Here is a 23,185-nt window from a genome sequence, read left to right as displayed (position 1 = left end):
TTCGGTTTGTTTAGTTTGTTGCGTCCCGAGATTCATTTCATTTTCCTCTCATGATAGCTGGAATGAGAAGAAAAGCTTAATGACCCTCAGCTATTTGTTTACATTTCTCAAGGACTGAGCTGGATTCCCGCATTTGGACCACATCAAGTAGTCGATGTGTCTTTAATGGCACCGGTCCTGGTGCCACATGGCAGTCGCTTCTGAGAGAACGACACTTGGTTCACATTTAATCATTTCTGCTTTAAAAATAGTCCTCAGACTCTTGCTTTGATACGTATAATTAGAGAAATTAGTGTGTTAGACACGTTCATTAAAAAGATGAGGCATGAGCTGATGTCCAGGGAGCACCGAGCAGTCTGGGAACTCTGGTGGTTTCAGTGAAACGTTGACACACATCTTTTCCTCTTGCATTAGTCTTTGTTTTTTTCCTCCAACAACATGTCTTCCTTTCTCCTCCTCTCAATGTTTCCAGTGTGAGTATTATGAAAGTGGTCTTATTTCTGCACTTCCCCCTTATCTAACGTTACTCAGCTGTGAACTTGTTCACAAAGACCTTTAGAGACGCAGTAAAGCAGATAATGAGACATCTCATTAAAATGATCAGGTGTAATTCACCATCGTCTGGCTCTAAATGTCACACCGAGCCGCTCTGTGTTCTCCATATCCTGCATCATTTATAACATGGCAAGTAAACAATCCCCCCCTCTCCTGTATTGAACTATTTCTGACCTCCCTAGGGAGATAAACTGTTTCAGATCCAACCTTGAAGGCAGAGAGATGGCTGTGGTTGGAGCTGCAGCAGATACAGTATCAACCTTCTCCTCCAGCTGTATGTGGAGATACGGAGAGAGAGAGAGAGAGAGAGAGAGAGAGAGAGAGAGAGAGAGAGAGAGAGAGAGAGAGAGAGAGAGAGAGAGAGAGAGAGAGAGAGAGAGAGAGAGAGAGAGAGAGAGAGAGAGAGAGAGAGAGAGAGCAAGCCCTCCCCCGTCCATCCTTGTCTGACGTAGATCGATTCGTTGGAAGTGCAGTCATCTACCTGAACCAGAGCCGTCTGGGAGATTTGCGAGGCCCTGTGCGAAATGGCCGGGGGGGGCCCTCGCGAAAGTTTGGGGTTTTTCGGGTCGGATCGGGTGTCTATATGCGCAATTTTAACTCTCCAATTAGCAAAATACTGGATACCTTCCCCTGCCTCATCATCATCTGGGCTTGCCTCAACGCGGGGCCCCGCGGCTGCTCGAGACCCGGTCGGATCGGTGATTTTTGTAACAAATTTATCAAACGAGCCTTTCAGAGAGGCATTAAACTCTTCCATTTTCTTTAGTTTTTTTCTTTTTTCATCCCCTGATGTAAATTTCCTGAATCTGTCTCGTTCTCTCGACATTGTGTGACAGTTTGTTCCACACTCCACCCGTCTGGATCGGAGCAGCTTGTGTCTGCGCTTGGTCTGATCAGTTGTATTGAACAACAGACACACGTCATCATTGCACATATATTTATTGATATGCACAGACTGGTACACATTTAGGTCTGTAATGGAACGTGACTGTTGATATTTATAAGGGAAAAAAGGAAGAAAAAAAACGCGAGGCCCCGTGCGGTCGCACGGTTCGCACACCCCTTGCGGCGGCCCTTACCTGAACAAGGACATTCTGGTGAATACCAGTGCAGGACAACCATCTCCAGTTCAGTTTTGCATTTTCATCTGTTTTTGGCTTCGACGTGATGTTTTTGAGGCATTTTACTTTAATCTGGAAACATTGGAGCTTTGGAATAAACACCAGAATCTTAACTTACTTCTCTTCAGGAAATAGAAGCAGATTGTGATATTGCTTCTTGATTCTTATTTCATAACCGGTATTCATGCCGCTTCTTATTGATAAATGGATGTTAAGACTTGTGGGAATCCAAGTGAACATAACCAGATGTGGCAGTGAAACGGCGTCTGCATCCCTCCAGCATGACTGCAGCGTCTGCATCCCTCCATCATGACTGCAGCGCCTGCATCCCTCCATCACGACTGCAGCGTCTGCATCCCTCCAGCATGACTGCAGCGTCTGCATCCCTCCATCATGACTGCAGCGTCTGCATCCCTCCAGCATGACTGCAGCATCTGCATCCCTCCATCATGACTGCAGCGTCTGCATCCCTCAAGCATGACTGCAGCGTCTGCATCCCTCCATCACGACTGCAGCGTCTGCATCCCTCCATCATGACTGCAGCGTCTGCATCCCTCCAGCATGACTGCAGCATCTGCATCCCTCCAGCATGACTGCAGCGTCTGCATCCCTCCAGCATGACTGCAGCGTCTGCATCCCTCCAGCATGACTGCAGCATCTGCATCCCTCCAGCATGACTGCAGCGTCTGCATCCCTCCATCACGACTGCAGCGTCTGCATCCCTCCATCACGACTGCAGCGTCTGCATCCCTCCATCATGACTGCAGCGTCTGCATCCCCCCATCATGACTGCAGCGTCTGCATCCCTCCAGCATGACTGCAGTGTCTGCATCCCTCCACCATGACTGCAGCGTCTGCATCCCTCCAGCGTGACTGCAGCATCTGCATCCCCCCATCATGACTGCAGCATCTGCATCCCTCCATCATGACTGCAGCGTCTGCATCCCTCCATCATGACTGCAGCGTCTGCATCCCTCCATCATGACTGCAGCGTCTGCATCCCTCCAGCATGACTGCAGTGTCTGCATCCCCCCATCATGACTGCAGCGTCTGCATCCCTCCAGCATGACTGCAGTGTCTGCATCCCTCCATCATGACTGCAGCGTCTGCATCCCTCCATCATGACTGCAGCGTCTGCATCCCTCCAGCATGACTGCAGCATCTGCATCCCTCCAGCATGACTGCAGCGTCTGCATCCCTCCATCATGACTGCAGCGTCTGCATCCCCCCATCATGACTGCAGCGTCTGCATCCCTCCAGCATGACTGCAGTGTCTGCATCCCTCCATCATGACTGCAGCGTCTGCATCCCATCTCTGGTCCTGCTCAAGGTTTCTTCCCTCCTAAAGGGGATTTTTTCCTTGCCACTGTTTGGCTTAAGGTTTTTCTCCCACTAGGGGAGTTTTTACCTGCCATTGTTTATGTAATAACTGCTCGGGGGTCATGTTCTGGGTATGGATCTCTGGAAAGCGTCTAGAGACAACTTTTGTTGTATTAGACGCTATATAAATAAAATTGAATTGAATTGAAATCCCTCCAGCATGACTGCAGCATCTGCGTCTGCATTCTTTTTCATTCTGACAGTTTAAGTGATGTCTGCGATGTGAAGCTGCTCGTGCAGCCTCAGATTCTGCATAACTTTAGCTCTTCATTTAGTTGTTTCTTTATCTTCAAATGAGCTTCCTGTCCATCCGTCCTCTACATAACCAACACTGCTGCAAACAACTGAGAGCCGCCAGCAGGGACTTTATAAACATTTGTAAAGGACAAGTGTCTCGCATCAGAAGTGAAGTCAGAGCTTGAAACGGAAAGACTTCAGGGTCTGCAGGGTCGGGACTTCAGTTGGACTCTTTTGTGAATGAAATGACATCAGGGGACCTAATTTGTCCCTGACACAAATTGCATTTTGGAGTGACACAGTTTGCACAAGACGAGACTAAACAAACGAGCTTGATAGTTGTTGTTGTTGTTGTTGTTTTGGAGCCCAGGGAGATCAATCAGACCCCAGAGGTCTCCCAGCCCGGATCTGAACCGCAGACCGTTGTGTTTTTGAGGCCGCAGAACCAACCACCACATCCTCTTCCTCTTTTTGTTTTTGTCTTGTCATCGTGCATCAGAGCTGTATATCATATTTTTACTGGGGTTTGACCCTTTTCAGAAATCAAAGCAGTCGAAGGCACGTGTCTCTTCTTAACTGATGTACTTTTATTTCCATAGGATACCATATTATATTTTAAAAATGACAAATTATGCATACATTTGCTGAGCTTCAATAAACACGTATTGAATCACAATTTAACTTGCTGATTCTTTTCGTGGGATACGAATATTTTGGTTTTTAAATACCTGACATTTTTCAGCGATTACTTCCGCCTTCATCAGAGTCACCAGAAGCAATCACCGAAACATGTCAGGTATTTAAAACCCTAAATATTCTTGTCCAACAAATAGTTAAATTGTAAAGCCATGGAGAAAATGAACTTTATTAAATCATAATTACGTATTGAATAACCTTTATAATGACCTCTTGATCAGGGCCGGTGCTGCAGGTCTAACAACCCGGGGTTCCCTGCAGATTCACCAGGGGTTGATTGGCTACGTTCACAGGTTACTACTACTATCACTACTACTACTACTACTACTACTACTACTACTACTACTACTACTACTACTACTATCACTACTACTACCAGCACTTCTACTAGCACTACTACTACTACTACTACTACTACTACTACTACTACTACCAGCACTTCTACTAGCACTACTACTACTACTACTACTACTACTACCACTACTACTACTACTACTAATGCTACTACTACTACTACTGCTACTACTACTACTACTAATGCTACTACTACTACTACTACTACTACTAATGCTACTACTACTACTACTGCTACTACTACTACTACTAATGCTACTACTACTACTACTAATGCTACTACTACTACTACTACTACTACTACTACTACTACTACTACTACTAGCACTACTACTACTACTAGCACTACTACTACTACTACTACTGCTACTACTACTACTACTAATGCTACTACTACTACTACTACTACTACTACTACTACTACTACTACTGCTACTACTACTGCTATTAATGCTACTACTGCTACTACTACTACTACTAATGCTACTACTACTACTACTACTACTACTACTACTACTACTGCTACTACTACTGTCATTACTACTACTACTACTACTACTACTACTACTACTACTACTACTACTACTAATGCTACTACTACTACTACTGCTACTACTACTACTACTACTAATGCTACTACTACTACTACTAATGCTACTACTACTACTACTACTACTACTACTACTACTACTACTAGCACTACTACTACTACTAGCACTACTACTACTACTACTACTGCTACTACTACTACTACTAATGCTACTACTACTACTACTACTACTACTACTACTACTACTGCTACTACTACTGCTATTAATGCTACTACTGCTACTACTACTACTACTAATGCTACTACTACTACTACTACTACTACTGCTACTACTACTACTACTAATGCTACTACTACTACTACTACTACTACTACTACTACTACTACTACTGCTACTACTACTGCTACTAATGCTACTACTACTACTACTACTACTAATGCTACTACTACTACTACTACTACTACTACTACTACTACTAATGCTACTACTACTACTACTACTAATGCTACTACTACTACTACTACTACTACTACTACTGCTACTACTACTACTACTACTAATGCTACTACTGCTACTACTACTACTACTACTACTACTACTACTACTACTACTACTACTACTACTAGCACTACTACTACTACTACTGCTACTACTACTACTACTACTAATGCTATTACTACTACTACTAATGCTACTACTACTGCTACTACTACTAGCACTACTACTACTACTACTGCTACTACTACTAGCACTACTACTACTACTAATGCTACTACTACTACTACTACTACTACTACTGCTACTACTACTACTACTACTACTACTATTACTGCTACTACTACTACTACTACTACTACTACTACTACTACTACTACTACTACTACTGTCATTTAGCAGACGCTTTTTGCCCAGGGAGCAATTAGGTTTACTGTTCACTCATTGTTCCATATATTACTTACTGTGTGGAGGTATGGGGAAATACTTACATAACAAACATTGATCCAATAATTAAATTACAAAGGAGAGCCATAAGAATTGTAAATAATTGAAAATACTGCGACCCAACGAACCCACTCTTCATTAAACTAAATACCTTAACATTTGTAGATCTAATTAAGCTAAGGACTTCTCTTATAATGTATAAGGCACACAACAACCTACTTCCTTACTGCATTCAGGAAATGTTTTCACCCAGAGAAAGTCGGTATGAACTCAGGGGAACTTGTATGTTTAAAAAAATAAAGGTAAGGACAAACTTTAGAAGTAGATGTGTTTCTGTTAAAGGGGGTAAACTTGTGGAATAGTCTCTGTGATGAGCTAAAAATGTGTAGTTCTATCCGCAAATTCCAAAAAATGTTTAAACTTAGGGCAATTGATAAATATCACATGCTTTTGTTGTAATTGATCTCTGTAATACTTTTTATTTGGATTTGTTGTGATGTGATGTGATGTATTGTAAAAAAGGGTAGGCATTATATAAGCTACGGCTTGGAGTCTACACCTTTTTTGGTTCATTTATTTATATATCCAGCTTTACTGTGGTGCATGTTTGATTGACTAATGGACCAAAATAAAACTAACTAACTAACTAAAAAGTTTAAGGGCCTTGCGCAAGGGCCCATGGTGGTTTTTCTTGGTTGCCATTCCAGACCTTGAACCTGGTCCTCCAGACCCAAGCCCACCTCTGTAGCCACTAGACTACCACTCCCCCGTTAGAAGCCTGTGAACATCTAACGAGGACCAGGAACGAACCTGATTAATGACCTCTACAGCCCACAGCTGCAGGGCAGCTAAAGCCTGCTCCCCATGTGCCGATGCTGGACTCCCATCTGTATCTGCCCCCACATGGGTCTCCATCCTGCTGGTGGATGCTGCTGCAAGCCGCCCCGCCTCCATGAAAATAAATGATAGGACCAAAAGTTTGAACCCTCCAGACTTTGGTCAGCTTTGGTAGGTTAATTTCCCACAGCATCACCAGCAGGACACGAGTTCCCTCGTCCTGTCCAACATGTCGACATCTGAGAGGACGACCAGAAAAACGCAGAGAAACACAACGGTTGTGGAAAGTGATCGGAGGGGAGGAGATGAGAGGAGGGATATAAAATAACCACAGGAAAAGAAAAGCACAGGAGAAAGGGATGATGGGAGGGGTGACAGGACGAGGGTATAAAAAAAGAGCTTGGGGGGGTGTGCATGTGTTGGATATGGAGCTGACGGTGTAACTGCTCTCTGGAGGAGCGGTGATAAGCAGCACTTAAGGCCCGTGTAACACGATGATTACTGTGATTACAGCTGCTCTGGAAAATAATAACCTGGGCTGGCTTGCAGGAGGACCGGAACCCCCCCCCCCAACCCCCCACCCTGGCCGTGTAAATCCACAGTTCAGGGGAGAGTGTGAGTTTTTTAACCACAGATCAGGATTTCCACTAGGATCAGTGGTCTGTAGTTGTTGGTTAACGAGGAAATATGCGCACTAACCTGCACCGCGAGCTAAATGTGCGCTTAACTAAACAAACTAAACTGTGGGCCCCACCCACAGACGGTGTCTGCTGCATCCGTGTTTGGGACGGGCATTGCATTTCATTAAGGAAAGTCACCAGGAAGCAGGATCTGGAGTATGAGGTTTCAGTACGAAAACCGATGAGAGAAAACATGCAGACAAGGCTCAGTCTTCCAGGAGAGGTTTCAGTACGGGTCACACCTTCGTCACACCTTCGTCACACCTTCGTACGGTCCAGCGCTAATGGCCGCGTGGCCGTCGTGGATGAACGCTTTTGTTTTCATTCAGCCCAGAGCTCATCTGCATCAACAGCTCCTGCCAGCGTGTGCGTAGTGTGTCGTCATGGTTTAGGGTCATTATTTGTTTTCAGTTACGTCTCCAGCATCGGAGGAACCGATTCACGATGAACGCTGCTGTTAGCTGGCCGTCCTCCGACTGGTGCTGCACAGGTCTGGGCTGCTGAGATGCTTCTCGAAGGTTTCAGTGACCAGATGTTACTGGTTCCTCTGATTTCAAAGAGTTTCTCTCCTGTACCTCTGGAAAACGGAGCAATTACCTCGAAAATAAAGCAGCGTGCCGGTCGTGCCCCTGACAGCAGACATTCCCGGACCCAGACTTGGGCTACGAATGGATCAGATGTGGCCCAGAGCTCGTGAGACGGGTCCAACTTTGGCTGGTTAGAGTGTCGTCATCTGGTGGATATGTGGCTGGCCAAGTCAAAGACTCAGACGGGCCACGTTTGTGCCATGTTTTGTCCATGTTTAAGCCACGTTTGGGCCACGTTTGGGCCACGTTTGGGCCATGTTTGGTCCATGTTTGGTCCATGTTTGGCCCATGTTTGGGCCACGTTCGGGCCATGTTTGGGCCACAATTGGGCTATATTTGGACCACGTTTGGTCCATGTTTGGTCCATGTTTGGGCCATATTTGGCCCATGTTTGGACCACGTTTGGGCCATGTTTGGACCATGTTTAAGCCACGTTTTGGCCACGTTTTGGGCCATGTTTGGAGCATGTTTAAGCCACATTTTGGCTACGTTTGGCCCACGTTTAAACCATCTTTGGGCCACGTTTGAGCCATGTTTGGGTCACGTTTGGGCCACATTTGGGCCATGTTTGGACCACGTTTGGGCCACATTTGGGCCACATTTGGACCATGTTCGGACCACATTTGGGCCATGATTCGGCCACGTTTGGGCCATGTTCAAACCATGTTTTGGCCACGTTTGGGCCACATTTGGGCCACGATTCGGCCACGATTCGGCCACGATTCGGCCACGTTTGGACCACGTTTGGACCAGGTTTGGGCCACATCAAGCCTCTTGTCTGCACATTTAGGTCCATTGACAGGACGAAAACATTGTTGATGTGGAGTTGATGGCAAAACTATGATGCTGCAATAAGGATCAACAAGTAATTAACGGTGTGCACGCTAAGATTTACGTATCGATGGCATCCATCAAGAGTAGAATACAGGTTTTTGCTCATTGTAAGATGATGCTCTTTGCCCACACAATCACATCACAACAACGTCTTCTCATCTTACGTCTGTGAAAGGAATCTGAGACTTTTTTTCTATTTTTAGTGAGTGTTTATTTCAGAGAACTACTTCAGCCACCTCTCGAGGGAGGAGGAGAAAACACGGTGAATGAAGGGTGGAGGAGTAACGCTTCTTTTCATCCTGGGTGTTTGACCAGTTCTATCAGAAGGAGTTCACCAGAGCCGAAGGCCCGTATGATCTGTCGTCTGTGCGTCCAACTCCAAAGCTCGCGGCAGCCCAGACCTTCCAGGCGGTGACAGGTCACCCCTGGTGCCGTGTTTCCTCAGAGAAACAGGGAGATCCTGATGGGAGCAAACCTCCAGGCTTCTCCAGAGCGTTGCAGGAGGCTCTTTGTGCTCGTCTCCGTGGCCGGATGAGATGAGATGACCGACGGCCTGAATGGAAACCCAGACAAAAGAAAGGCAGAGAGAACGGAGGTAGAGAGGGAGACGCAGATAACAGGTGGATTAGCCGCCGTGTGTGTGTGTGTGTGTGTGTGTGTGTGTGTGTGTGTGTGTGTGTGTGTGTGTCTGTGTGTGTGTGTGTGTGTGCCTAAATGCACTCAGGACGTGATGATGTCACTCCTGTCTGTCTGTAAACACTGTTAGCCATGTTAGAGACACACACACACACACACACACACACACACACACACACACACACACACACACGCATCAGCAGCATCAGAACCGCTCCAGATGGTCGATACCCATCTACCTCCATCCTTCCTTTCTCTTCCCCATTAAACCTCAGTCTGTCCCTCTACCTCTTCCTCTTCCTCTTCCTCTCCGTCAACGTTCAGTTCCACCTTGTGTTATTTTGCAGGATCAGTGACTCTTTCCTGCCTTTTTATTCTCTCTTTTTCTCCTCCATCTGGTTCTGTTTTGTCAGCCTCTTCTCTTTAATCTTCAACCTCTTTCCTAGATAACATCACTCTCTCCTCTCCTCCTTTCCTTCATCTCTACCACTTCACCACCTCTCACACCATCTCCATGCACATCTTCACCTATTATCAGTTAACCATATTCATTCACGTCAAAATATGTATATGCAGGTTTTTTAAATAAATCAGGCCAAAAAGAATAAAGAATTTGATGTCTTTCCTGTCTTTCCAGCAGCCACACTTGCTTTCTTTGTGTCGGGTCAGATATTACAAATTTTATAATCATCGCTCCCAGGAAAATCCTGCATGTTACTCATTAACTTTTGTTATAGAGCTGTGTTTACTGTAGTAACTTACTGCCAAAGCAAAACAAAAGGGCTTAGGCAGACACATGCGGGGAAGCTTTTATTGTGAAAGGTCCACAAAAAATATACAGCGCTTTATGTAGGTGTGGACCTACACAATAATCCTTGAACAAAATAGTAAACTGTGTCCTTTTATGAAGTATTTTTTGTAAGCAGATCTTTCGTGAAATACTTGTGAAAAATTACTGGAAGCTGCCAGTATTACAAATCCCTGTGCCTTTGCAAACATAATACGGTGTGCCATCACTTCCCATCATCAGAGGTGTCTTCAGTATTCACATTCATTACTCAGGTAGAAGTATAGATACTAGAGTTTAAAAATACTCCTGTAGAAGTTGAAGTATCAACTCAAGTTTTTTACTCAAGTAAAAGTATAAAAGTACTGGTTTCAAAACTACTTAAAGTATAAAAGTAAAAGTAATGTAAGGGGGAAAAAAACCATTAAGGACAAAAGCCATTGAAAATGAATGCATCTTAGTATAATGCAAATATATTAAAGAAGCATATATGTGTACTATTGAGCATTAACATGTGTTTCAGAGAGCAGGAGATATGATGACTAGTTGCCTATAAGCATTGTAATGTGTACAAAAAGTCAAACTTCAGAGGCATGTTATCATTTATCCTAACCTTTATTGGAATGTACATCCAAGTTTAGTTGCAGGAATCTGAGGGAACGGATGTAAGAACAAAACTGGACAAGAACATCTGAAACAACCACAACCAAATTCACTCTATCCGGATGGAGCAATTTAACTGGATAGTTTTTTTTGTTTGTTTGGCCGAAATGAAATAGAGTAACGAGGCTGTTTTAAAAATGTAAGGAGTAAAAAGTACAGATAATTGCGTGAAAATGTAAGGAGTAAAAGTAAAAAGTCGTCTGAAAAATAATTACTCCAGTGAAGTATAGATAACCAAAATTTCTACTTAAGTAAGGTAACAAAGTATTTGTACTTTGTTATTTGACACCTCTGCAAATCCCTGTGCATTTGCAGACATAACACGGTGTGCCATCACTTCCCATCATACAGACCAGTTTGGTTCTGGTTTAAGTTGCTTCGGGACGTCAGAACTTGATCCTGCACTTCCCGATTGTCTAACGCCAACATCTGGCATCTCCGGCTGCACAGGTTCAGCTCTACCTATTATGTACAGCAGTCATTTGATATATTTATCCCTGTTAACCTCCCATTGTTAAAGACGTCTCTGTGTGAAGTAACAGAGCCTGCAGTCCTTTCAAGCTCCCCTTTGATGAATCAGGGATTCACGAGAAAACAAATCTCAGGTGAGGCTCTGTAACTTTATCTCTTTGATAAGAGCCTCACTTTTCTCGTTTCTTTTTGTCAAAGAGCTGTGTTTTCTCTATTAAGTTACTGCTAAAACAGCAACAGAACATTTGCTGCAACTTCACACTGAAAGTGTTTTGTTGAACAAATGTGGAGACATTTTTATTGTAAAGGAGTCACAAGCGATATAAAGCGTTTGCCAGTGCGGTGAGCAGTGACCAGAGGTGGACAGAGTACTCGACCCCAGTACTTGAGTAAGAGTACAAATACTACTGGTCAAAATTTACTCTGTTACAAGTAAAAGTAGCTCAGTCAAAATATTACTCGAGTAAGAGTAGAAAAGTACTTGCTTTTAAAAGGTACTTAAGTATCCAAAAGTAAATGCTTTTAAATTTACTTTAAGTAAAAGTAAGAGTAAGAGTAAATTTCTTATTTTCCACATCAGCAAATTACTATATTTTTTCTAAATTAATTTAAGGATCTTTTAACTCTTGTTTCTGAGAATTAACTCTTTGAAACCAGCTGCACTGATGTGCTGCTTTTAGAACCACAATGTTATATAAAACCTGCAGAAACACCAAAAACAAATCAAATGAATGGGATCATAAGAGGACAGCAGATGATGCAGAGTTTATTAACAATCATGAACTGAAACCAAATGAACCTGCACCACCAACTAAGTCTGGATCCCCCTCAAACACCACTGCTTTACAAAAAACTACATCTCTGCTTTCAATAACTCAATGTTGTAGCCATTGTTGCGGCTCTGTCTTGACAAACGCAGGCTACTTTGGCGGTATCGTTTTGAGGAGGCTTGACGTATTTCCGCTTTACGTACATCCCAGTGGAGAGCGTGCACTGTGATAGGTCTCCTCCTTTGACAAAAACAGCTTGTGTCCAATAGGATTTTAGGGAAGAAGAAAAAAGAGCAGACCTGAAAGTAACGAGTACTTTTCAGCCTTCCTAGAAATTTACTCGAGTAAAAGTAAAAATATTTGTCTTGGAAATGTATTCAAGTAAGAGTAATAAGTACCAAAGAAATCTAATACTCAAGTAAAGTACAAATCCTCTGGATATGTACTTAAGTACAGTACTCAAGTAAATTTACTCCGTTACTGTCCACCACTGGCAGTGACTACAATTATCCCTCAAAATGCAGTAAACTGTGGTATTTCATTAAGTATTTTAGCTGCTTTCTAATCTTTATATCTGTTTATTGTAATTTATTTTGTGAAATACAGGACAACACGGGCTTGTTCTCTAGCTCTTTTTATCTGTTAGTTTGTGATTTTTCGTGTCTTTTTCGCTTCCTAACATGACTGATCATCGTTATTTCTGAATTCAGAGACATAAGCTTTATTCTTGGCAAAAAGTATTACATCATATTTAACTTGTAACACAAACATCTCAGGTCCAGGCGTCATTAAGATGTTCCACTTTGTTGAAGGACATATTTATTTTTTCCATAAATTCTTTAATAATGAAGTGATGACGCAAAAGAGTTTTTGTATTTGCAACTGTGGTTTTAACAGGCTGTAGTCCGTATTGCGGAACTTTTCGGTGTTTATGCGTTTTGTTTCGTAAACTAAAAACATAACAAATGAACACAGAATTCACGACTCAGCAACAACTGCTGCAGGAGGAAGTTTGACATCATGAACGTTGATGAACACGCCCCCAACAAGTTTAAATGAGCTAAAGTACGTACAATTTTACCGCAAAATCTGACATTTAAGTGTTAAAGGATACATGAATACTTATGTGACGCATATGAAGAACAACAAATGCGGTGTGATGTGAAATCAGCGGGAAGTAAAGATGGGGAAGATGGATTACTCCCTGCAATACATAGTTAGTTCATATTTCTTGAGTTAGTTGTCGGTTCAAACGACCATAAAAGTGCCCAAGCACATAAAAAGTAGCTCGTTTTTTATAATTCATCTTCTTCTTACTTTTAATGTAAAGCACTTTGTGTTGCGCTTTATCTGCACGAAAGGTGCTATGTAAATAAATAAAGTTAAGTTAAGGATGCTTACACTGTAAACGCCCATATGAATTGTGATGGTTGCTGTGTTTTACGGTAGCTGAGATGAAATTCATGGTTGCTCGAGGGCAGACAAGGTTTAATATGACCATCTAAATGTGTGCATCAGTGTTGCTGCTTATGATATTTCAAATTATCTTCAAAGTTTTAGCTTGCTGTGTTTTCATTCATGCAAATGCTCATCCAGTGCATCCTAACATGGATATATCGTCATCCGCAGCCCCCCACATCAACAAATTCATCAGGACGGATGTTGCTGTTTAAGCGGCAGTATCAGTGCAGGTTACACATACGAGTGTCCCTCAGGCGGGAAAGTGAAGCTGATGACGCTCACTCTGACGTCGCCAGGCTGGTTGCCTCTTCACCTACTTTCCAAAACAAATCTTCTGAATGAATATTTCATCAGTTTTAATTGGCAGTAAGTCGTGTTTTCCTCCGTGGCGGCAGGCAGATTTGTGAGTGCTGATGATTTAACCTCGCTGCTCCGCGCTGGAACAGGGAAGCATGTTTGTTTTCAGAGAAGTTCATATATACTGAGATGCATCTTTAGTTAACAGAGTTTGAGGTCTCCTCTTTTAGATGTAATCTCTTGAACTGAATAAACAATTGATATTAGGCCGTTTTAACTGGATGCAACATGCATGAAATCATGAAATCATTAGAGGAAACATAACAGCACTTGTTTTTGCAGTCAAATATAAAAAGCTAAATTTCTGGTCTTGTTTTTTGTTGATAATAACTGTAATGACATTTACAGACATCCCTTGCTCTAACGCGGTTCACTTTTCACGGTCTCGCTGCTTCACAGATTTGCATTGTGCATTGTGTTCTGCATTCTGATTGGCTAAACGGTCTCCCCGCTTCTTCACTTCCTGTGTGCCGATATTGTTACGGCTTAATATGTACTGCACATGTACATGTACGTAAAACAGCTTGCCAAATATAAGTTTGCAATTTTTTTCCGAAACCCGGTGCTGACCTCCGCAATTTGAAGCCTTGTATAACAATTGTAAAAAATATTAAGGTTACTACTTCACAGATTTCACCTATCACGAGTCCTTTTTGGAACGTAAACCCCGCGAAAAACGAAGGATTACTGTACTACAATTGACTAATGTTGAATTGAATTTCTCGTTGCTAACCTGTGAGGTATTTCTGTCCAAGTGGGCGTATCAGCCATGCGGGGTGTTTAAGTTCTCGTCAAACGTCAGGTGGAGCTCTCGCAGGACAGAGGTCGCGGAGCCGCCCACGTGTCACTCCACGCAATTAACCAGAATAGATCAGATGTTAAGACATAACAGGAAGTGGCACAGGAAACAGCCGCATCCTGGCAGCACCCCAGCTTCAGCAAACAAATACTGGAACACACACACACACACACGCACACACACACACGCGCACACACACACACGCACGCACGCACGCACGCACGCACGCACGCACGCACGCACGCACGCACGCACGCACGCACGCACGCACGCACGCACGCACACACACACACACACACACACACACACACACACACACACACACACACACACACTTTCGCCCTTTAACCACTGTGGCTGATTTAAACTGCCGCCCTACATCTGAACCAGGGGCCAGATTCAGCAATATGTTCTGAAGAACAATCCAAATGTCTTAAGATCTAAAATTAAGAAGTTCATAAGAAAGTTCTTAAGTGCAATTCCTCAATATTTTCTTAAGAACTGTCATTTCTTACGAATTTCTCATTTTTCCTACTTAAGAACTTCTTAAAATATGTCATTGCATTGCACGCACCAATAAACAACATTTATAGGTAGTTTGTGTCTTAACCGTCAGTCACTCACTAAACATGGAGAAGGAGAAAAAGAGATGCAGGAACTTTTCAAGGTTATGGTGGATGAGATTAATGTGGTGCAAAAAAATTACTATTGGGAAAAATTAATAATAATAAACTACCACACTAACTAACATGCTAACAAACAGTTAACAGGCTCTTTGTGCAATTAATTACAAAGTATATCCTCAAACTATGACCTACTAGTCTAAACTTGTCTAAAATGTGTTGAAAAAGCTGATATTAGAGGCGTATTATTATTATTATTATTATTATTATTATTATTATTATTATTATTATTATTATTATTATTATTATTATTATTATTATTATTATTACCTTTTCACAGATGTGACGACCCTCTTTACCTTCCTGCCTTGTGGCTGGTCTTCCCCCTTGCAGGTAGCAGTGGGAGGAGCTGAGGGTCATCAGAGAAGTGGCAGCACCTGTGCTCAATGAGCCTTTAAAAAGCTCTGGCTGCTCACTTCTCCCCTCTCTCTCATCCCTGAGGCAGCATTTTGTTTGTGGTTTGGTTTTGCTTTAGTTTTACACCTTACACACATACACCCACATTGTTTCCTGCATGCACTCACTTACACCACTGATCTACTGACTACACACGCCATACTTAATTAAGTTTCTTCTTTTAGATTTATTATTTGGTATTAATTAATAAAAACCCTTTTTGATTGACTTTCCTTGTGTTGCGTCTCCCTCTTTGTCATGGCCGTGCAGCCCGGTTCGTGACAAGTGGGGGCTCGTCCGTAGCTGTTTGGTGAGTAACCAGCTTGACAAGTGGGGGCTCATCCAAGGTTTGAGTTGTTTCAGGCTGTTTGGTGCCCTAAATGATTTGGGGATTTGAGTGCATGGCATCAGCTATGGTGATGTCCAGTGTACCCTGTGTTTGGGAGATGCAGTTTTGAATAGGAAAGTTAATTTTGTTCTTTAGTTTGAGTTGGAGATTGCTGGTAGTCCTGTTATCGGTTTTGTTTGGGTATAGGTTTACCTTGGTTTTTCTTATTTAGTGGGGAAAGTGCGTGGTCCGACGGCCCATTGCGTGGCTGGCCCTGTGCTGACCCTTCTTTTGTTCTTTTTGGCTGGGATCTCCAACAACTCTTTGTTTCATTACTTTTGGGTTAACCTTTTCCCTTTTTTGTTTTTGAAAAATAGCGGGGAAGCTCCAAACCCAGCTGGGGGATGTGATTGCTCGGTTTGTGTTCATCAAGGTCGACACTGTGAAGTCCGCTGGTCTCCACCAGTCACCTGCCGGCGGGGCCTCGGCTGCAGGTGGCCCGGACAGACCTGGAACCGCGCAACTGCCATCATGGTCCAGTTTGCAACAGGACCGTGTCTGGACTTGTTTGTCCGCACTTTTGTGTGTCCCACACTTTTGCGTCCCGCACTTTTGGGTGGGCGTCGCACTTTGGGTGGGCGTCGCACTTTGGGTGGGCGTCGCACTTTGGGTGGGCGTCGCACTTTGGGTGGGTGTCGCACTTTGGGTGGGTGTCGCACTTTGGGTGGGCGTCGCACTTGTGGTGGGCGTCGCACTTGTGGTGGGCGTCGGACGTTGGTTGAGTCCCGGACGTTGGTTGAGTCCCGGACGTTGGTTGAGTCCCGGACGTTGGTTGAGTCCCGGACGTTGGTTGAGTCCCGGACGTTGGTGTGGTCCCCTGAAACTGTTCCATGTGAATCTGCTGAAACCCTACTATGCTCACTCTGCTAGTCCATCCAGTGATGTCCAGCAGGAGTCAATGGGGGAGAGTCCTGTTTTGATTGCTGACACAGTGGGTGAGTTTTCTGATGTGTGGAGGTGAGGCTGTGTTTGAGCCTGATGAGGGTTTTATTGTCTGGTCGGCTGAGAAAATCAGAGACCTCAAGAACTTGAGGAGCCTTTTTAGATATTTGCCAACAGCGCAGGCTTTGGCGTTTTGAAGCAATGATTTTAATGTGGTAGCAGATGCATTGTCGCGGGCTCTAGTTTTAATATTGCCTGCATGTGGTTTATGTTTTTTTTTTTTTCTCTTCTTATAGGCAGGTGTTATTGTTTGGGGACTCCGGTCCTGGGACCTTCGTCTTATGGGGGGGGGGGTGTGACGACCCTCTTTACCTTCCTGCCTTGTGGCTGGTCTTCCCCCTTGCAGGTAGCAGTGGGAGGAGCTGAGGGTCATCAGAGAAGTGGCAGCACCTGTGCTCAATGAGCCTTTAAAAAGCTCTGGCTGCTCACTTCTCCCCTCTCTCTCATCCCTGAGGCAGCATTTTGTTTGTGGTTTGGTTTTGCTTTAGTTTTACACCTTACACACATACACCCACATTGTTTCCTGCATGCACTCACTTACACCACTGATCTACTGACTACACACGCCATACTTAATTAAGGTTCTTCTTTTAGATTTATTATTTGGTATTATTTAATAAAAACCCTTTTTGATTGACTTTCCTTGTGTTGCGTCTCCCTCTTTGTCATGGCCGTGCAGCCCGGTTCGTGACACAGAATACATTTTAAGACAGGTCAAGGTTGTCTTAAAGTTAAGAATAAAGTCAAGAATAAATTTGAGAACTTTTATTTCAAGAATACCATTTATTCTTAAGTTTTTTCTTAAGAAGAAACTTGTTGAGAAAATGCTTAAGAACTTTTTTGGAGAATATGACTTCTTCTCTTTTTTCTTCTTAAGACTGAACTCAAGAAAAAAATGACACTTAAGAAGATTTTTTTTCTTAAGAATGTTTTGTGAATCCGGCCCCTGAACGATAAGTTCAAGTAAGGCAGTAATGAGCGCTGATCTCTGCACAGACGCGTCTTTGCCGTTGCATCCCTGCGTGCTGATTTACGTGAGACGGTGTAAACACACACTCACTGTACTTAAAGGTGAGTAAAAAACAGTCAGATTCTCTTGTTGTTGTGACCTTTCAGGAAAAGCTGACCCAGGTTTCCGTGGTCTTAACGAAAACACCCTGCAGAGATCCAAACATGCCCTCAGGCCTCTGATTGTGACACCAGGGAGGGTCCGGGGGGCCCTCTTCCTCCTCTTGGTCGCTGTCACAGCTTTGAACGTGAGCTTTGGATGATAATAATAATCACCCCACTCTGATCTGGGACTGTGATGTCACAGGACCCTGCAAATCTGGACGGTCTAATGTGTGGCGTATTTTCAAATGTGGGCGTCCACAAACAGAGTTTTTGAGCATGTTGTTACTTCAGTCGTCTAATGGCACTTTTCCACTAGTACCTACTCGGTTCGGTTCGGCACTTTCCCACTAGGGGTCTAACGTGCCGAGTAGATACTTTTTCTGTAACTATTCTGCCGAGGTTCTAAGCGGCTGAGTCAGGCTGTGATGTCATCACACTACAGGCCACCGATTGGTCGGGGCGTTGGAGTCAGACGTCTGAGTCAGGATGTGACATCAGAGAAAGAGCAACTCTGGCGGCTTCTTGTTCATTTTATTCGACAGGAAATGGCAGCACAAAAATCTGTTTGGTGATCCAACTCTGAGGTGCAAATGTTCATAAACCTGGTGGCTGAGGAGAGAATTAAAAAGGGATTCTACATCTTTAGTGTTCACACAATCAAATACGTCACAGCAGCTTCGCTCCAACCCTCCTACTTCTGCTCCAGGTGCTGGATTGTAGTGGAAAAGAAACCAGGCCGAGTTGAGTGGAGCCGAGCTGAGATGAGTAGAGCCGAGTAGGTGCTGGTGGGAAAATGCCATTAGAGAATGAGCTGTAGTGTTTGTTTTCGCATCATTTGTTCCCTATAAATAATCATACAATAATACTGCATCCTCCTCCTGTCTACAGTTTTATAAATAAATCTTAATATAACTTATGTACTAGCCTCACTTATAAACTTATAAAACTATATATATATTTTATATATAACTGATAAAAAGCCACCCTTATTTGGTTTCCACTCTCCTCCGCTTCATCCTTCTGCCGTCTGTTTTCATGACGACTGGACCATAAACACAGACTTATACCTTTCTACACACCTAACCCCGGCCCCACCTCCATCTCCTCCTGCACCAGAGGTGTCAAGTAACGAAGTACAAATACTTCGTTACCTTACTTAAGTAGAAATTTTGGTTATCTATACTTCACTGGAGTCATTATTTTTCAGACAACTTTTTACTTTTACTCCTTACATTTACACACAATTATCTGTACTTTTTACTCCTTACATTTTAAAAACAGCCTCGTTACTCTATTTCATTTCGGCCTTAAAAAAAAACTATCCAGTTAAATTGCTCCATCCGGATAGAGTGAATTTGGTTGTGGTTGTTTCAGATGTTCTTGTCCAGTTTTGTTCTTACATCCGTTCCCTCAGATTCCTGCAACTAAACTTGGATGTACATTCCAATAAAGGTTAGGATAAATGCTAACATGCCTCTGAAGTTTGACTTTTTGCACCATTACAATACTTATAGGCAACTAGTCATCATATCTCCTGCTCTCTGAAACACATGTTAATGCTCAATAGTACAAATATATGGTTCTTTAATATATTTGCATTATACTAAGATACATTCATTTTCAATGGCTTTTGTCCTTAATGGCTTTTCCCCCCCTTACATTACTTTTACTTTTATACTTTAAGTAGTTTTGAAACCAGTACTTTTATACTTTTACTCGAGTAAAAAACTTGAGTTGATACTTCAACTTCTACAGGAGTATTTTTAAACTCTAGTATCTATACTTCTACCTGAGTAATGAATACTTTTGACACCTATGTCCTGCACTCACACCCACACCTCCACCTCCACCTCCCTGCAGAAGCTGCAGCAGTCACGCTATACTACGTAATTAACACATCTGCTGCTGTCCTGCAGCATCAGCAACTCTCTGCACCTCACTGCCACTACGATGTAAACACGTGTAATCCCGTCGCGTGCGTTGACGTTAAGCCCCTATGTGACATGGGACGGTTCTAACATGTTTCATCAGGCACCAGGGGTATCATTTCCTACCTGACACATGCTGATGCATGCACATCTTTAAATGTGCCTCATGTCCTGAACCATGTGAGATGAGCATTTCACTCACATTTAAGTCAGGTGAAATATAATTCCTGTGAAATAAAACCGTTTCTTGTACTTATTTACTTAAAAAAGGCAGAATCTTTCTAGACATCTTAGTGTTCTACACGACCCTGAAGCTAGTTTCTGATTCAAAGCCTCCGGTTTGGCCCATTTATCAATTAGCTTTTATAAAGCTGGAAGAAACGAATCAGAAACTATCTTCAGCTTCATTTGTACTTCTGGTTTCCAGACAGTTTAGGAGCGAATCAACTGAACCTGCGCTTGTTGTATAACTGGTTAAATGCACATCTAAATCAAGCTATTGCCAACAATCCAGCTAAGGATTTGATTATTGAGTGAGGTGCGTTGGTCTTCTTCTTCTCCTACTTTGTTGATATACTGGCTTTCACGGCTTGTCACTTCCAGTAGCTCGGCTATGCGTGGGTTGGTATACATGCTGCAATAACCTAGGATGTATTATCTGGCACTAAAAGCTCGATCTCAAGAGCTTCAGTTCAGTTTGACTACAGCCCGGCTAAGGTGTATACGTGGCTTTTAAAACTTCAATATTGGTCGGATTAAGGCAACGATTTGACTTCCTGTTACTGCATGTAGACGTACTGACTGTGGTCACGTTCAGCTTACAGCTCACAGCATCGATCTGCATGAGTCTTCTCTGCTGCACTGTGGTGTCATGACGGTGTGGTCCATCATAGATCCTCTGGTCCTCCACCTCTGGGATGGACGCCAGTGTACAGTCCGGGACAGACCTGCTCTCTTTACCGGTTTATTTAGTCTCTTCTAGTCCCTCTGGCCAGCAGATGATAACATCTTAGAACGTCCTCAGCACCATTATCATCAGCAGGTGTAAGTGACTTTACACCTTCTTTTACAACAGTTGACACCTTCCTGTGATCTATGCAGTCCGTATCTATATGTCGGTGTTTGCAGGTGTGTGTACGAACTGTTGGACGTGCATTAAGATCATCTCTTATCTAACACGTGCCCTCGGCTGAAAAGAGAAATAGACAGAGATATATGTGCATGCTTTTCAAAGAGACACACCCACCCACAAACACACACTAGTTCAGCAGGTTGGCCTCAGAAATGCAGCCCATCATTACAACGGCCGACACCCCCACATCCAGACGTTCACTGAAATGTCATTACTCTGAGGTCTCGTCGTACGAATCATGTCACACTGGTGGTGTTGGGGGGGTTTAACCTGCAGTGGATGGAAAGGGGCATGAACAGGAAATTGATCTTTGTGTGGGGTAAAGATGTTTCCATCTCTCAACTTCCACCCGACGGTGTCTGGAACTGTATCAGTCTGATGCAAAGATAATGCATTTTTACGGGCTGATATCGTCGAAGATATCGATCCTGTCGACATCATGTTCCACAAGGTTTCTGAGAAGAAAATAACAATGCATGTAAGACAAAAGAGGAAGAACAAAACAAAACAGCAGGTAACGAAGTCCTGCTTCAAAATCCAGCTGCAGCAAGTTTCAGTTAAACTGGTGCCGACTGAACTGCAGTTTGTCATCGTGCTGCGAATGTTTTAGTAAAAAAGTGAAGTGAAGATCCAAAAGTTGGTGCACAATACCATTTTTTTAGGCACCAGCACTCGCACCAGGTTATAATGACACAAATATCACACATTTGATCTTGTCCATCGTCGCCGGCAGTAAATATCACGGTTGTCATCTGCACCCTCACACGTGAAGGCCCTTCCTTTCTACCCACATGCAGAGTAACAAGCTCCGGTGATCTGTCCAATAAAGCTCAGCGCAGGAAAATGTGGCACTTTTATTAAAGTCATTAATTTTCCCTGCGGGGCATCAGGTGGAGCCTTCGAGGGCTCCGAAATGTGGACGACGGCGCGATCGGCCGAGCGTAAAATGAACAGCAGGATTAACTACCGCCAGCCCTGGGCTCTGCCTCCATCTCTCCACCTCAGGACCTGGACTGCTTTTATCTTTCCCATCGAGAAAGTCCGGAAATCTCATTAGCACCTCTCGAAATTATTTCAGCTCGTATAAAAAAGAAAATGAGCGGAGCAGCCTCTTTTACTGAGACAAATGCAGAAATGGAGGAATATTCACATACCAATCGCAATGCTTCCTTTCTAAGATGTAGAATAAACTCCTAACTTTGGTTGTTAACTCTCTTCTTAAGTGTGGTGTCTCACATGTTCATATGAGACATTAAGCTTTATTCAGCTTCAGGACTTAAAAGGAGAGTTAAAAGTATGTCCTTGTTGCACAAGAACTGATCGTAGGTCCTGTCCCGGTCTCTTTTACCCCTTTTCCACCAAACTAACTAAGAAGAGAGTTAACAACCAGTTCCAGAGCTGGTTCTGGGCCAGTGCTGGTGCTGGTTCATAACAGTTTCAACTTGCGAACCAGCTGAGAACCGGTTTGCTTTTCCACAGCTCGGGTGCTAAGGGGAGCCACGTCATTATGTCACAGCAAACGTCAGTTACATCACTGGGTTTTGCATTGGCACGAAAATTGGGCTAATATGGACTTGGTCCACGTAGCTCCTCCGTGGACACATCTCTAAAAGAGAGGTTGTCTCCTCCTCAGACCCATGATGCTTTGCTGCATCCAGATTCATTCTTATTTGAAAATGTCTCCGTCTCCCAGTCTTGCTATTTCCGTTGGTCTTAATAACTCCACCCCCTCCACTTCTTTCCTCTAGCCCAGCAAAGAGTTGGTGCTTCCTTGGAACTGTGTTTTCTGGTCCGGAGCCAGTTCTTTGTCAGTGGAAACAAAAAAGCCCGGTTCCAAACTCAGCACTGGCCCAGAACCAGAACCAGCCCTGGAACCGGTTTGGTG

The 23,185-nt window shown here is 43.5% G+C and overlaps 2 protein-coding genes across 2 annotated transcripts in view; one reads left to right on the top strand and one right to left on the bottom strand.

The window, feature by feature from the left end:
- Nucleotides 1–23,185, top strand: part of gpr4 (G protein-coupled receptor 4) — a 71,984-nt gene that overhangs the window by 1,450 nt on the left and 47,349 nt on the right. The gene's annotated exons all lie outside the window — the stretch shown is intronic.
- The window catches only part of LOC133442576 (uncharacterized protein DDB_G0271670-like), a gene marked incomplete at its 3' end in the record, with an annotated part of 40,826 nt that continues 22,748 nt past the window's right edge, over nt 5,108–23,185 (bottom strand). Inside the window, exons 2-3 of the mRNA XM_061720583.1 lie at nt 9,110–9,327; nt 5,108–5,822 (exon numbers count right to left, since the gene is read on the bottom strand). Coding sequence (XP_061576567.1) covers nt 5,108–5,822; nt 9,110–9,327 — 933 coding nt within the window. The remainder of the gene's footprint in view (nt 5,823–9,109; nt 9,328–23,185) is intronic.

The sequence above is a fragment of the Cololabis saira genome, chromosome 4 (assembly GCF_033807715.1).
Source record: "Cololabis saira isolate AMF1-May2022 chromosome 4, fColSai1.1, whole genome shotgun sequence".
NCBI lineage: Eukaryota > Metazoa > Chordata > Actinopteri > Beloniformes > Belonidae > Cololabis > Cololabis saira.
This window is presented reverse-complemented; position numbering and strand designations above follow the sequence as displayed.